The sequence below is a fragment of the Gobio gobio genome (genome assembly GCF_949357685.1).
Source record: "Gobio gobio genome assembly, chromosome: 6".
NCBI lineage: Eukaryota > Metazoa > Chordata > Actinopteri > Cypriniformes > Gobionidae > Gobio > Gobio gobio.
Window position 1 is genome coordinate 1,784,047 of NC_137102.1, and position 15,156 is coordinate 1,799,202.

General features: G+C 39.6%; 1 protein-coding gene across 4 annotated transcripts in view; it reads right to left on the bottom strand.

Annotated features, from left to right (window-relative positions):
• Positions 1-15,156, bottom strand: part of smg7 (SMG7 nonsense mediated mRNA decay factor) — a 42,515-nt gene that overhangs the window by 10,351 nt on the left and 17,008 nt on the right. For 2 of the 4 annotated variants that reach the window (XM_079818623.1, XM_079818621.1), the window contains exons 9-17: positions 14,948-15,110; positions 10,143-10,299; positions 7,116-7,186; positions 6,189-6,249; positions 5,960-6,079; positions 2,163-2,568; positions 881-1,022; positions 441-790; positions 22-366 (exon numbers count right to left, since the gene is read on the bottom strand). In XM_079818623.1, coding sequence (XP_079674749.1) covers positions 22-366; positions 441-790; positions 881-1,022; positions 2,163-2,568; positions 5,960-6,079; positions 6,189-6,249; positions 7,116-7,186; positions 10,143-10,299; positions 14,948-15,110 — 1,815 coding nt within the window. Of the gene's footprint in view, positions 1-21; positions 367-440; positions 791-880; positions 1,023-2,162; positions 2,569-5,959; positions 6,101-6,188; positions 6,250-7,115; positions 7,187-10,142; positions 10,300-14,947; positions 15,111-15,156 lie in introns of all 4 variants that reach the window. The other 2 variants (XM_079818622.1, XM_079818620.1) reach the window with 1 other exon arrangement.

Consider the following 15,156-nt stretch of genomic DNA (forward strand, 5'->3'; position numbering starts at 1 on the left):
CAGATGAAGAAGAACGCTAACTTCATATGGAGCGCCTCTGGGCATGTTCTCCTGGTCCGGGAGGAAGACTCCTGGCTGACGTTTGCCCATCCGGTCCGCCATTCCGCTCCTGCCCTCTCCGCCCATGTGGTAAGGTGGCTCCCAGTAGAAATCCTGCACTTTGACCTCTGGAAACTTCATCTTCTTGTCCATGCTGGGCTGAGGTGGCTGCATGCTCATTGGGTGCTCGAAGAGCTTCATTGGGTCCTGGGTGGGCATGAAGAAAGGCTGCTTGACTGGCATCTGCATGGGCATTTTCTGCATGGTGGGCGGAGTTTGGAGCTGGCTCCACATTTGGCCAGGCTGTTCAGGTACCTGCATGTAGGACTGCAAAATGGAGAAAGTAGAGGTCAGCAATGTCCATGTCTCCATGGTGATTGGTAATAAAGGCGTCCCATTACCTGCTGCATGCTGTGATGATGGGGCGGGCTTTTGCCCAGCTGAGAGCTCTGCTTGGTGGGCGACTGCTGTACCTGGAGCTGCACAGACTGCTGCAAAGCCTGCTGGGATGTTTGCGGAGGGGGCGGCTGTGTCTGCTGAGGGCCCTGGTTTAGGGCTCCAGGGCCCGAGGGCCTCTGCTGGCTGTAGGGAATGTGTGAAGGTTTCCCCGTCTGCACAGAATTGGCAGATTGAGGGTGGGAGGCGGTCTGGAGGAAGGGTGCAGGTACAGATACACCTGTGGGGAAGGTGAAGCCCGGGCTCATGGAGAACGCCACAGGAGGAGGGATCACATATGCTGGTGGAGGGAAGCCTGAAGGAGGAAGAGAGCCATGACTGAACAGCCCAAGTGTAGTGATGTTCAGGTGTGTGAGTGTGTGTGTGTGTGTGTGTGTGTGTGTACCTGGCCTGCTGGGCAGAGGCGGGAAGGCTCCAGGGTGGTGGATGGGGATGAACTGTGAAGAACATGTGGTTTGAGTCTGTGTGACTGGAGTCTTCCTCGCCTCAGACACCGGAGTCTTCCTCATCTCAGTCTGAGTCTTCACCTTAGAGCAAAAAAAGTGTTTACACGTTTAAATAAGAATTACAGGAAAATGAGGCACAACTTTCAACAGCAGTCATAAGGGAGATGTACAGCTCATCTTCAGCTGAATAAATCATCTCTCACTGATGTATGGTGTGTTAGGACAATATTTGAACATCTGGGCCCGTATTCATAAAGATTCTAAGAGTCCTCTCAGAAAACCTAATTTAGCTTAAACACTTTACGCAGGAGTCTTAGCTTAAGAGCTATTCGGGACTGATCTGAGAGCAACTCTGAGCAAGCAAAATACAAAAGCTCTTATCTCAGTGAAGAGGCGGAGCTGACCCCGTTGCTACGCATGACACAGTGTTTTGAAGACTGTGATTGGTTGGTTGTCCAAACAGGGGAAAAAGGAGCGCTTTTAAGTATAGGGTCTATTCTAAGCCTTCACTTTGAAATTACAAGCGCAAATTGTCCTATTTTACCGTTCTCTCTCACTCACACACATTTTATATATATATATATATATATGTATATAAATCCTTTTATTATTTACCATGCTGTTAATATCCTATAAGGTATTTGATTGGCTTAGAACTATAAACATTGCTCCACTCTTTCCAATTACACTGATCGCTGGCATGTCTATTTAATATTTAAGTGGTTTGAAAGTTGGGTTTAGTGAAACAAACATGATCTAATCTCTAGCGTTTTATTAAGTCACTGTCCTCCATCGTCTGCAACACATTTCTTGTCCCTCTTCGTCTTTCTGCCATTTTCTCCGCTGCTAAAGAAACTCTTAAGCCTCTTTAAAGTCCTCGTCAGTGCTCCTAACAAATGTGACCTTAAGACGCTTTCTGAATTACTTTTTTCTTTACTAGGATTTTTTTGTTAATTTTAAGAGTAAACGCCCACATTTCAAAGAATTTTCTTAGAATTTTGTCACTAGGAGCTACTCTTTGCATTAAGATTCTTTATGAATACGGGCCCAGGAATCTAAATATTGAGAAAATCTGCTTTAAAGTTGTCCAAATGAAGTCCTTAGCAATGCATATTACTACTAATAATACATTTATGATATGAACATTGACCCAATATCTTCATGGAACATGATCTTAATATCCTCATGATTTTTGGTGTGGAAAATGTGATTCTCTCGTACCTGTTTCCCAGCATCCGTTGTTTTCTCATGACTGTTCTTCTTGACCTCACTCTTTCTTTTGCCCTCTTTCTTCTGCTCGTTCTTGGCTTGTACTCCGTTTCCTTTACTGAAGCCAGCCCTGTCCTTCCCGGCCTCCCTCTGAGGCTGGCTCCGGCTCTGCTCTCGGGGTTTGATGTTCTCCTTGAAGGTGACCACAGGTCTCTCGCTGCTATCCAGCCCAGTGTTCTGGTTCTTTCCAGCCGAGAGGACGGACTTCAGGCCCTGGGTGCTGTCATTGGGGGTCTGCTCACCGTTAGAGGACTCCTGGAGGACAGGCGGGTCTTTTTCCAGTGGCTCTTCTACCACCATCTCAGGGATATCAGTTATGAAGAGCAGAAGGCCATCACTGATGCGACACTGGATCAAGCTGTTGATAACAGAAGAAACAATGACTTCAGTGATGAACACAAGACCCCATTCAACATTTCTGATGCAATTCTTGTCACCAATGTCAAAATCACAAAAATCGACTCGCCTGAATAAATCAAACTCAAGCTCACTGAAGACAGTAAAGAGTTAGTGATGAATAAGTCATTACAAAGCTACAGGAGAACAAATAAATAAATACTATACGCATTGTATAAAGTAATCATATGTATCATAAGGTTTATGATTATCCCAGCCACCACACTAGCGTTATTATTAATGGAAGGAGACGTAGGCGTGTTATCCAAGCATTAAATGGGGTGTATGAGGTGTGTGTGTTTCTCCCTCAGATCTGCTTCCAGGTCTTGATGATAATTTGTGGCATTTCTGTGTTGAGAATCCAGTATTCCTGTAATTCTATTGTCTATTGTGTGTAATAAAGAACTCGGTCTCATCTTCTGTCCGACATACGGCGTCATCTGTAAAGAATGATCGTCTTTCACGTAGGCCAGGTGACCCGTACATGCGAAAAAAAAAAACATTACAGTTTTGCGAAAATGTCCTTTTTCGAATTGCCTGAAAAACCACCTCATGAGAGCGTAAAAACTTTTTTGCGATATATGGGAGTTTGTGCGAAATTGTCGCATTTCCATTCGCAATTTCAATTTGCGCAATTTGAAAGGTAATGGAAACTAGGCTACTGAGGTTAAAGGGTAACTAAACCCCAGCTCAGGTCAACTCCACCCACTGGCAATTTTTTAAAAATGCTGGGAAAGTGGGCGGAGACAGAGGGGATGAACCGAGGGCGGGGCTGAGCGGAGGGCGTGCACCTGAGACCCGCTGTGACGGATTGATTGACAGCTGTCAGACTCGCGAGTCGCAGAGATGGAGAATGACTGGAGTGACGCCAGTAGCTTTGCAACAGAGCGGCCATTCTCTCCACCTTCACCTGAAGTGGACGAGGGCGGATCGTCTGTAGACACAAACCCAGAGCCTCATCAATGCGAGCCGCTGCTCAAACTGCGTTAGCTCCCGATGCCGACGATGCTAGCGAAGCTAAAAATAGATCAGATATCTGACCTAATCTATGGACAGTCAAATCCTTACACTGAATGCCACTAATAGATCAGATACCTGCTATACATGCAATGTATCTTCATTCAAATGAACTGAATCAATAAGCAGCGCAGGAACAATGAGTTCAGACCTAATAGCCCATTATAAACAGGTTTTTAAAAAACAAACAAAAAATTCCAGCTTGTTTATAATTAAAAGTCACGCGTTATATATTCGTTTTTGCTTACACAATAAACTGTATTTAATTGAATTCCCATTTAATTCATATTCAGGAGGAAAGACCAGTATTTGACACATATTCAATAAAGTATCAGGGTTATAATAGTTCACTAAAACCATTTAAAAAAAAAACTTCATTACTTGAAATTAAATAAATGTGAACTGAAATTAAAACAATAAATAAACAAACTTATTTGAAGCTTTAGCTTAACCTGATCTGGCCTACTGACTAAAACAGAAATGCAAAGTTATAAAAACTATAAAGATGTTTTTAAAAAACAAACAAAAAAGTGAATTGAGCTCTTTGGTGTATTTTTAATGTCAAAAACAAAATGATGTCAAAATGTCAGTTCAAGTGACAGTCGGTTATGTGACGCTTAAATGCTTAATGTATTACAATTGAACTAAACTCATGTGATTTTAGGAGACTTAATCTACTGTAGATTTAATCTTAAATCTTATGATATTTAGTCGACTAAAACTAGACTAAAACTAAAAACAATTCAGGTGACTAAAATATGACTAAAACTAAATGGCATTTTATTCAAAAGACTACGACTAAAACTAAATCAAAATATGCTGTCAAAAGTAGCACTGGCTCTGGGTCCATTATACGGTAACACTTGTGTTTTCTATCTCAGTTTACTGATTTACTTTCATTTAAGACATGTTTACGAGGAGACTTGCGGACGAGTCTGCATCTCTGACTGCGGTCAGTCTCTCACGCAAATGGAGAAATGAGTCGTCTTTCGCTGCTGCTGGGATTCAAAGGCTTAAAATGACCTGATTTTACACTGCAATGCTTACAAACGCATGCAAATGAAACGTGTCATGCACAGCAACCTCACGTGAATGAGTAACTTCAGTCTGTTGATGTCATTAACCGTGACTCCACCCCCTCCCCATTTCCAAAAACTCATCAGATCTAGACTAATCACAATAATGACCTATTTTTGATCAAAAACAGCGAATTTCGCCGAAAAGGTGACAAGTTTGCACCCCTGTATTAAAGGAACACTCCACTTTTTTTAAAAATTGCCCCCTAGAGTTAAATAGTTGAGTTTTACCGTTTTTGAATCCATTCAGCCGATCTTTGTATCTGGCGGCAGCACTTTTAGCATAGCTTAGCATACATCATTGATTCTGATCAGGCCATTAGCATCTCATTCAAAAGATGACCAAAGACACTTTCAATATTTTTCCTATTTAAAACTTGACGCTTCTACAGTTACATCGTGTGCTAAGACCAACTGAAAATGAAGAGTTGTGATTTTCTACACCTATAGGCTAGGAACTACTTTCTCATTCCTGCGTAATAGTCGCGGATCTTCGCAGCCGTACCATGGCAATGATATTACAGCGCCTGAAAGTAGTCCAGCAAGGGAACTTTCAATGTGACCGGCACTAAGTTCGTGTAGTTGCAGAGAAAGTTTCAGGCTTGCAGCCGACAAATTGTGTTGTGGATTTAGCTGTGATTGGCCATGGTTCTGTGTGTTGTGGATTTAGCTGTGATTAGCCATGCTTCTGTGTGTTGTAAAGGGCTGTGATTAGTAAGTCGAAGGTGTAACTACCACCATGTTTCACAGAATACCAACCAATCAATCAGGAATGAGAAAGTTCCTAGCCTATAGGTGTAGAAAATCACAACTCTTCATTTTCAGTTGGTCTTAGCACACGATGTAACTGTAGAAGAGTCAAGTTTTAAATAGGAAAAATATTGAAAGTGTCTTTGGTCATCTTTTGAACGAGATGCTAATGGACTGATCAGAATCAATGATGTATGCTAAGCTATGCTAAAAGTGCTGCCGCCAGGTACAAAGATCGGCTGAATGGATTCAAAAACGGTAAAACTCAACTATTTAACTCTACGGGACTTGTAAAATGAGCCTATTTTCAAAAAAATTGGAGTGTTCCTTTAATTAGTCTAAAAAAAAACAATAAAAGAAAAATGTTTTAAGAAAAGTTTAGTTATTTTAATGCATATTTTACAGCTAGAAGAACTATGACTAAATGAAAGCACCACACTTCCGGAAAGTCCCAAAAAAAAACAAAAAAGTCAGGTGTAAATCATGAGTGAAAGTGAAACTCCGGCTCACCGTGGTTGGTTGTCAGCCACCCATTTGCCCAGGCCGATGAGCCTCTGGTGTCGGGCATGAACTAACAGGCTCTCTTTGCCAACCACAACACTCTGATGCCCTTTAGAGAAGTCTAGCATCCTGGAATCAGTGAACAACAACCTTAAGAGAACAAATACAGCTAAAAGAGTCATGTGTGTGGAAGAAGAGCCAAAACAACAGCAGAGATCGGGTTAGCATGAAGGTTTACCGCAGAGCAGGGCGAAGGGCCAGAAAGCCTTGCAGCTCGAACTCCTCAGGCAGTGGAAGAACTGAAACAAACAATCAAACTGTTGATCAGAGATTGAACAGGGTTCCCGCTCTTTTTCAGCAACCATTTTCCAGCACTTTTCCAGGACATTTTACATTTTACTACGGTGGGAATAAAAGACAAAGATCATGCCAAATATTGCTTTCTAAGTCTTTAAAGGCCGTAAGGTTTATTGCCATTACTTAACAATCCAGCATTTATCAATATGAGCTCTTAATCATACATTATGACTATGGAAGCTTGTTTACACCAAAGAATAGAAAGAAAAGGTAATTGTGACTTTATCTCGCTATTCTGACTTTCTCGCAATTGCGAGTTTACATATTTGTGATATAAACACGAAAATTGTCGCAATTCTTTTTTCCTCAGAATTTGACTTTATAACTTGCAATTGCAGTTTAGATCTCACAATTCTGAGAAAAGAAGTCAGATTTGCAAGATATAAACTCGCAACTGCGCAAAAAAGTCAATTGTGAAGAAAAGACTTGCGAGTTATATCACGCAATTCTGACTTTATCTTGCAATTATGACTTTATAACACACAAATGTGACTTTATATCAAAATGATGTGATTAGGTAGCAGCTTACGAGTTAACATTCACTGCACACATTTGAGCAGTTCATAGCATTAGCTAACACAAGACTAAACATCATTATTCAAAATACTACACACACGCATCAAACTCAGCGTTCCTGAACATGTGCTTTCTGCAGCTAGTGCTAATTGTTTGGGCCAGCGATAAACTCTTTATACTCGGCTAAAGAAATAACTTTTTTTTAAAGAATTTTCCCATCAATTTTCCAGGTTTTCCAGGTTTTCCAGGACGAGTGGGAGCCCTGCTGAAGAGTGTGAAGCAGAACTCATACCTGATGCACTGGACACATCCTCCTCCTTGGGCTGAAAGCTGTTCAGGATGGACACCAGCCATGGCCAGATGCTGAGACCACAAAGAGGCGTCATTTTAACACTATCAATACCTCAGAGCCGTTTTAAATGTCAAACAAAAAACATGGGTATTGTTGCAGATTAAAGAGACTGAATCAGCCTTTTAAGAAACTACTAGTACAAACTAGGGCTGAACGATATATCGCTATCGTATCTATATTAGATATATTTTATTAAGAATATTCAAAAAATGTGCTAGCTATGGCATGAAATATCTGATATTGCGATTGTCAAACACATGCCAGTGGAAGTATATTGTTGTTTAAACACCTTTATAACGATGGTGTTAGTTGAGCTGTGTGCACGATGGCCGCCGCCGGGTTAGTTTGTGCCGCAGACGCAGTTCAGAGAATCCGATATGTTGGATTTACGATGTTTACAACTCGTGAATTCATCCACTTCTCCCGAAATACTTAAAAGTAAGTGGCTGGGGAACTGGGAATAGAATAGAGTAAACAGGGTTTCTGCAGGTTTCACCAAGTCAAATTTAAGACTTTTTAAGACCTTTTTAAGACCATTATGAATTAAATTTAAAGAGCACCTATCATGGAATTTTGAAATGTACCTTTCATGTAGTGTGTAACAGATCTAAGTGAACAAAAACATCCTGTGATAGCTTGAAATATGACAGTGCACCGTATATATAGTTATTTTCTTTCAAAAGTAAGAGTCGACTCGGAGTCATTTTTAAGAATCGTTAGAAGACCGAAGCTTTTTCTCTGACTAGATGACGTCAACTTGTCAAGTTATTTGAATAGAATACGCCCACTTATTGCGCTCCAAGACGCCAGTGAAAACTAGAAAACATCATGGCCACGAGACGCTGTGTCCTGAAGTGCCACTCAAAAGCAAACTTCTTTCATCTGCCCAAGGATGAGCATTTGAAGACTAAGTGGCTTGAAGACAAACCATACATCGTCGCGATTGAGTGTTTATTAGTCGTCAAATGTATGTTTCGCGATCTCAGGAAGCTTTTATTATGGACTTCTATTATGGCACATGGTTCTTCTTCGTCTGTGTGTGCCATATATAGACTACATGTGCACAGAGCGCCCTCCGGCTGCCAGGAGGAGCTGAAAACAACACATAAGAGACTCAATCGCTCATGATTAGGCTATATCTGCGCATTTTGAGGAAGTATTGAATAAAAAATAGTCCTCTGTTTAGAAATTTGACACAGACATATGAGAATCTATCAATATGTCTCCTCATCTGCACACTTTTGAACTAAAAGCCCTGAGGGATGTTGATTTGTCGCGAGTCTTCGTGAGGAGAATAGAGGAGTTTATGAATGAGATCAGCTGAGGCTCATATTACAATCAAACGGTACCGACGCGGTTTTCATATTCATAACTCCTGACACATATTAACAAATTACTGTCACTATCAGTCTTTGATGGGCGTTCCGTTTCCGAAAATATCTGCACAGACTAAACCAATCACAACTGACTGGGTCATCGGACCAATCAGCGCAGATTAGCGTCACGTAAAGGCGGAGTTTTGAAAAGTCAATCACTAAAGGAATCATTTGAGAATCGCTGTCAAAACAGGTAAAAATAAATGCATATTATAAGAAAACTAAAGTCTTTTTTGTCATTGCATGCATGCAAAACTGTTGTTGGGGACTTCTAAAACAATATTTGGAACATTTTAAATGCCATGATAGGTGCTCTTTAAGACCTATATCACGCAATAAAACATTTTTTACAAAGGAAATGCAGAATCACAAAATTTCTCACAAAGCAAATTAATTTATTCAAATTGAACAAAGTATCAGTAAACTTGTACTTCTCCACATCTCGATCCCACCAGAATTTCACAATATATATATAAATATATTTTTTGGGTGATTTGTTTGAGAAAAATGACTTGAAATGTACATGTTATTTTTTTCATAATTAGGATGCCACATTTACCATATTATGTTAGATGCACAATAGTTACACACGACAATAAAACAAACAAAATGCATAAATATTGTTTGGTATCTTACAAAAAAAAAAAAAAAAAAGGCTAGGCCAGTGGTGTGCTATCTAGCTTTAATAACACGATCGCTTATAGGATGGGAAATATGACCAGAAATCTTACAAGTAGGCCTAAACCACAGCAATAAGCAACTGCTTAATAAGATCTCAAGTAATTAAGTAATCAAGTAAACAGTCAATAATAAAATAAAAACTTTAAATAGTTTAAGTACTGTTTCCCGGAATAAACACACACACACACCCTAAAGCGCTGCGAGAGCATTTCAATGAGCAATAGAGGTAGCGTTACATGGACGTAGGAAAATTAAGACCTGTTTAAAATTATTTAAGACCTAGAACTCAATACTTCAGCGAATTTAAGACTTTTTAAGGCCTAAAATTTAGATTTTGAAATGGAAGACTTTTTTAGACTTTTTAAGACCCCGCGGAAACCTTGAGTAAACATTGAAGTTACTTACACAATGTGTATCTGATATGAATAAAACGTGTCGAATTATAATGGAAAGGATTATTATTACCTCTTCCATAGACATCAGTGTGTATTTTACAAACTCTAAATGTATTGTTTTTTTAGTACTTATGTGAATGTATGTGTTTGAAACCTAAAATAAACAGTATGTGGTTGAAAACACTGAAAAGTTGTGATATATGACAGCTCTGAGCGCGCCTGTTGATCATGTGATGCTCTTGATCATCCGCTCCAGCTTAGACTGATTACACCTGTGATCGTACGTGCCAAAGGCTTAACAACAATACATTTTCTGACACAAATTTTTGAAATGTAGGCTTAAATCAAACATTTTAATTCAGATTCTGGTTTTCACCAAACACGTAGTCATATCGTATTGTATCGATATATCCGGCATGAAAATCGAGATATGAAATTTTGTCCATATCGTTCAGCCCTAGTACAAACATATTAAATCTCTTGAAACTGAAATGAAAGCGTGAATGAAGCCTTACTACTGTTGCTTGTCCAGAGCGCTGTCGTTAAACACTGTGGGCCGCAGCCTCAGCCAGTCCAGACACACTTTGATGGCAGGAAGAGGACACTCGCCCATGATCTCCTCCCGGTTCTTATTGAGTAAAGCTCGGCTCAGCATCACTCCCAGGAAAGACACTGGGGAAACACAAGTCCATTACAACACCGCACGTTTATTTGGAGGATCTCAGTACTTCGTTATCCTAGTTTTTTACATTTACATACATTGTCAGTAAGATCACAAAAATATTAAAGGGTTAGTTCACCCAAAACTGTAAATTGTGTCATTAATGACTGAGCCTCATGTGGTTGGACACCCGTCAGACCTCCGTTCATCTTCAGACACAAATGAAGATATTTTAGTGTAAATCTGATGCTCTGAAAGGCCTCCATTGGCTCAACTTTACACTCTCAAGACCCTTAAAAGACACTAAAGACTAAAGTTACAAAGTCCATCTCACTACAGCGGCTCTACAATAACTTTATGAATCGGCGACAATAGTTTCTGTGCGCAAAAAAACCCTAAATAACGACTTGTATAGTGATGACGATTTCAAAACAAGGCATCATGAAGCTTCGAAGCGTTATGAATCAATGAGCCGAATGATGATTTGGATCGCGTGTCAAACCGCCAAACTGCTGAAATTTGGCGATTCAAACTGTTGAATCAACTCACTGATTCATAACGCTCTGAACTGCTGAATCGACTCACTGATTCATAACGCTCTGAACCGCTGAATCGACTCACTGATTCATAACGCTCTGAACCGCTGAATCGACTCACTGATTCATAATGCTCTGAACCGCTGAATCGACTCACTGATTCATAATGCTCTGAACCGCTGAATCGACTCACTGATTCATAACGCTTCGAAGCTTCATGATGCCGTGTTTTGAAATCGTCATCACTATATAAGTCGTTATTTAGGGTTTTTTTGCGCACAGAAACTATTCTCGTCTTCATAAAGTTATTGTAGAGCCGCTGTAGTGAGATGGACTTTGTAACTTTAGTCTTTAGTGTCTTTTAAGGGTCTTGAGAGTGTAAAGTTGAGCCAATGGAGGCCTTTCAGAGCATCAGATTTACACTAAAATATCTTCATTTGTGTCTGAAGATGAACGGAGGTCTGACGGGTGTCCAACCACATGAGGCTCAGTCATTAATCACACAATTTACAGTTTTGGGTGAACTAACCCTTTAAGCAACAACTGAGTTCAACATTGATAATAGTCAGAAATGTTTCTTGAGCACCAAATCAGACATCAGAATGATTTCTGGAAGATCACATGACACCGAAAACATTACAGCTTAAAATATATTCAAATAGAAAACATTAGAGAGCAGTGGCGCCTGATCTGGTGGCGCTGGAGGAAAAATCATCATAAAGTTAATTTAATCATAAAGTTACTATTGTTAACAAGTGCAGTTACTGATAACATTACATGTTTATTGGATATTTAACAGTGAAGCTCTGAGCTTGAGTTGATATGCAGATAAAATGAACTTTTATTAACAGTAATAGTCAAAAACCTGATAAAACCTTTATAGTGTGAATGTAAATCTTATTAAATGTGCCGTTGTTGTTCTATAGTCTCACACTGAACGGACACACAGCTCCAGTGATTATTAAAGGAGCTCTGCTCTTGCTTTCTGGGTAATTCAGTCACAATCTGAAGAAAAGTTTCTGTTTTTCATTAGACTTGTGACTTCTTCCTTTTGTCCATATATATATATAATAAAAAAAAAACACTTTAACCAGTAGGTGGTAGCATAGGAGCACTTATTTGACTTATTAGACATTTCCACTCCTTAATATATGGAAAAAAGTAGGAAGTCAAAGTCTCATGAAAAACTAAAACTTTTCTTCTAAATTGCAGGGTTTTTCCTACATTGAAAATTTTTTGGCGGCCGCCAAAACAAATTGTTGTCCCGCCAAAGCCTTATTTGATGAGTTATTGTGATTTATGAGTGATGTAGAATAGATGACCGCTGCCCTTGCGTTAACTGAGTGACAGAGAGAACGATCAGAGCTCCTCCCTCGCTCGCACGCTCTCTGTCTTCAAAATAGGCATTCTTAGCTTTCTAATATTTCACATATTACGTTAATCAAAATCAAAAGGTCGGAAGACCGAATCCATGTTGCACGTGGCGCTATCAGACGATGTTTTCCTTTAATTACCGCTGGGTGTGAAATGCGCTCAAAAAACATTGACTGATTCTCTGACCAGCTGACATAAAGCATACTTTAAATAAACAGGAAACAAATCCTATCCGGTTATGAAGTGTTTTCTGTGTGTTGACAAATCTTTCGCGATGTTCTAACAGAAGGGATTCACACACAGCGCGTCAGCCAATGTCCGATTCGCCACATTATGACTCCTTTGAACCGAATCATTTTAACGACTGGTTAGAACGGATCAGTCCAACACTGAACTCATGAATCAGTTGAATCATTTACTCAGAACACTTGAAATGAGAACACAAGTGTGCTTACCCACTTTAGCAAGAGTGGATAGTAAGAATTAGCTTTAATCATCCACAGTCTTTCAGCTTATTTATTTGGACAATGTGTAGTAAAATAAATAGCCTAAAATCATTTAGTTTAGACTGGAGTGAACCCAGAACAAAGTTGTGGTTAGCTAGCTGATAATTTTATGAAATTGTATATAGCAGAAAATTAGGCTATTTGTTCATTTTTTAATACTACTTTTTAATATTGATATGATTATATACCAAAACAACTATCAGTAAATAGTGTAAAAATGAGGAACAAAAACAAACATCAAGGTATCAAAATAAGATAAGCAAAAATTACAAATTTTCTTTGAATTTATTTAAAATGTTTTGTCAGTATTGCACTTGCAGATCACGTGGGTAGGGAACTTTTTTACTGTGCGTGCGTGCGTGTGCGTGTGTGTGTGTGTGTGTATGGATGACCATGTCTGTCAGCCACCACCGAAGACCAGTTTTGACCCAGGAAAAACCCTGAAATTGTGACTGGATTACACAGAAAACCAGTAAAGAGAGTTCCTTTTAGTTCAGTGTGATACTACAGAAGAACAATAGTACATTTAATAAGAGTGGAATATTACAATTTTCCTTATAGAAATGAGTTTTGCGCACATTACTGTTGTTAATAAAAGATAATTTTTTCTGCATAATTCAAGCTCAGCGCTTCACTGTTAAATTCACAATAAATAAACATGTACTATTATTAGTAACTGCACTTATTAACAAATCAATGCAAAATAATAGTAATTTTATGATTAAATTAACCATATGAAATATTTTCCTCCTGGTGCCACTGCTCTCAGATGTTAGTCTGGAGCCCCGTATTATCAAAGTATTATTAGTAATACAGTGGACATTAGTAGATTTGGTTAGCATGTTGATTTATTAGTAGATTTGGTTAGCATGTTGATTTATTAGTAGATTTGGTTAGCATGTTGATTTATTAGTAGATTTGGTTAGCATGTTGATTTATGAGTAGATTTGGTTAGCATGTTGATTTATGAGTAGATTTGGTTAGCATGTTGATTTATGAGTAGATTTGGTTAGCATGTTGATTTATGAGTAGATTTGGTTAGCATGTTGATTTATGAGTAGATTTGGTTAGCATGTTGATTTACGGTGTGCGCCCCTAAATGTTCTGCTTGTGCCCTTAAAATGTTCAGTTGGGGGCCACTGAGCTCCTAGTGAGAAAAGTTAGTGATATTGATATGATATCTGTAGCGATGTTATTAAAGGGTTAGTTCACCCAAAAATGAAAATTGTGTCATTAATTCCTCACCCTCATGTGGTTGGACACCCGTCAGACCTCCGTTCATCTTCAGACACAAATGAAGATATTTTAGTGTAAAGCTGATGCTGAGAAAGGCTTCAGATAGGCCTCCATTAGCATTCAGTACATTTACACTCACAAGACCCATAAAAGGCACTAAAAACGCCGTTACAAAGTCCATCTCACCACAGTGACTCTACAATAATTTTACGATGCGACGACAATAGTTTTTGTGCGCAAAAAAAAAAATCAAAATAACGCCTTTATCCAGCTTGTTCTTGTCTTCCGTGTGTGTCTCCACGACGCATGCGTGAGAATATGAGCAGATCCGGCGTTCGGGAATCCATGAAATGCCACTTTAGCCCCATTTGAGCTCTACAGCGAGACCTAAAGCACGATCAGTGTAGAATTCAACAGCTGAGATACGCGCGTCTTCCTCTGCTCGTAAACAAATCTCTTCTGGGTCATGTGTCTGAACGCCGGATCTGCTCATATTCTCGCGCATGCGTCGTGGAGACACACACGGAAGACAAGAACAAGCTGGATAAAGCCGTTATTTTGATTTTTTTTTTGCGCACAAAAACTATTGTCGTCGCATCGTAAAATTATTGTATATATGTAGAGTCACTGTGGTGAGATGGACTTTGTAACGACGTTTTTAGTGCCTTTTATGGGTCTTGTGAGTGTAAATGTACTGAATGCCAATGGAGGCCTATCTGAAGCCTTTCTCAGCATCAGCTTTACACTAAAATATCTTCATTTGTGTTCCGAATATGAACGGAGGTCTGACGGGTGTCGAACGACGTGAGGGTGAGGAATTAATGACAGAATTTTCATTTTTGGGTGAACTAACCCTTTAATTCTGTGGTGAATTAAGAAGCCTGGTTACTGTTTACACTGCAATCTGTGCACTGCAAAAGCGTTTTAAAAAGTTATGATGCGTTTAACCCAGGGTTTAAAAGGACTCAAGACGGCGTTTGTGAGCAGTGTGATGAGACTGAACATACTGAAGAGGCCCAGGAGCTGAATCCAGCTGATCTGCTGGTCCGAGCTGTAGCTGTGCTCATCCGCCTCATTGCTGAAGTCTCGGAGGTGGTGCAGCTCAAACAGGTTTATCACCGTGATGTGCACCAGCTGCTGGGAGCTGAAGGCCTTCTGGAGAATCAGCCTCTGTGGAGCAGGACAATATCTGAGTACACATTCAGACTGAGCAGAT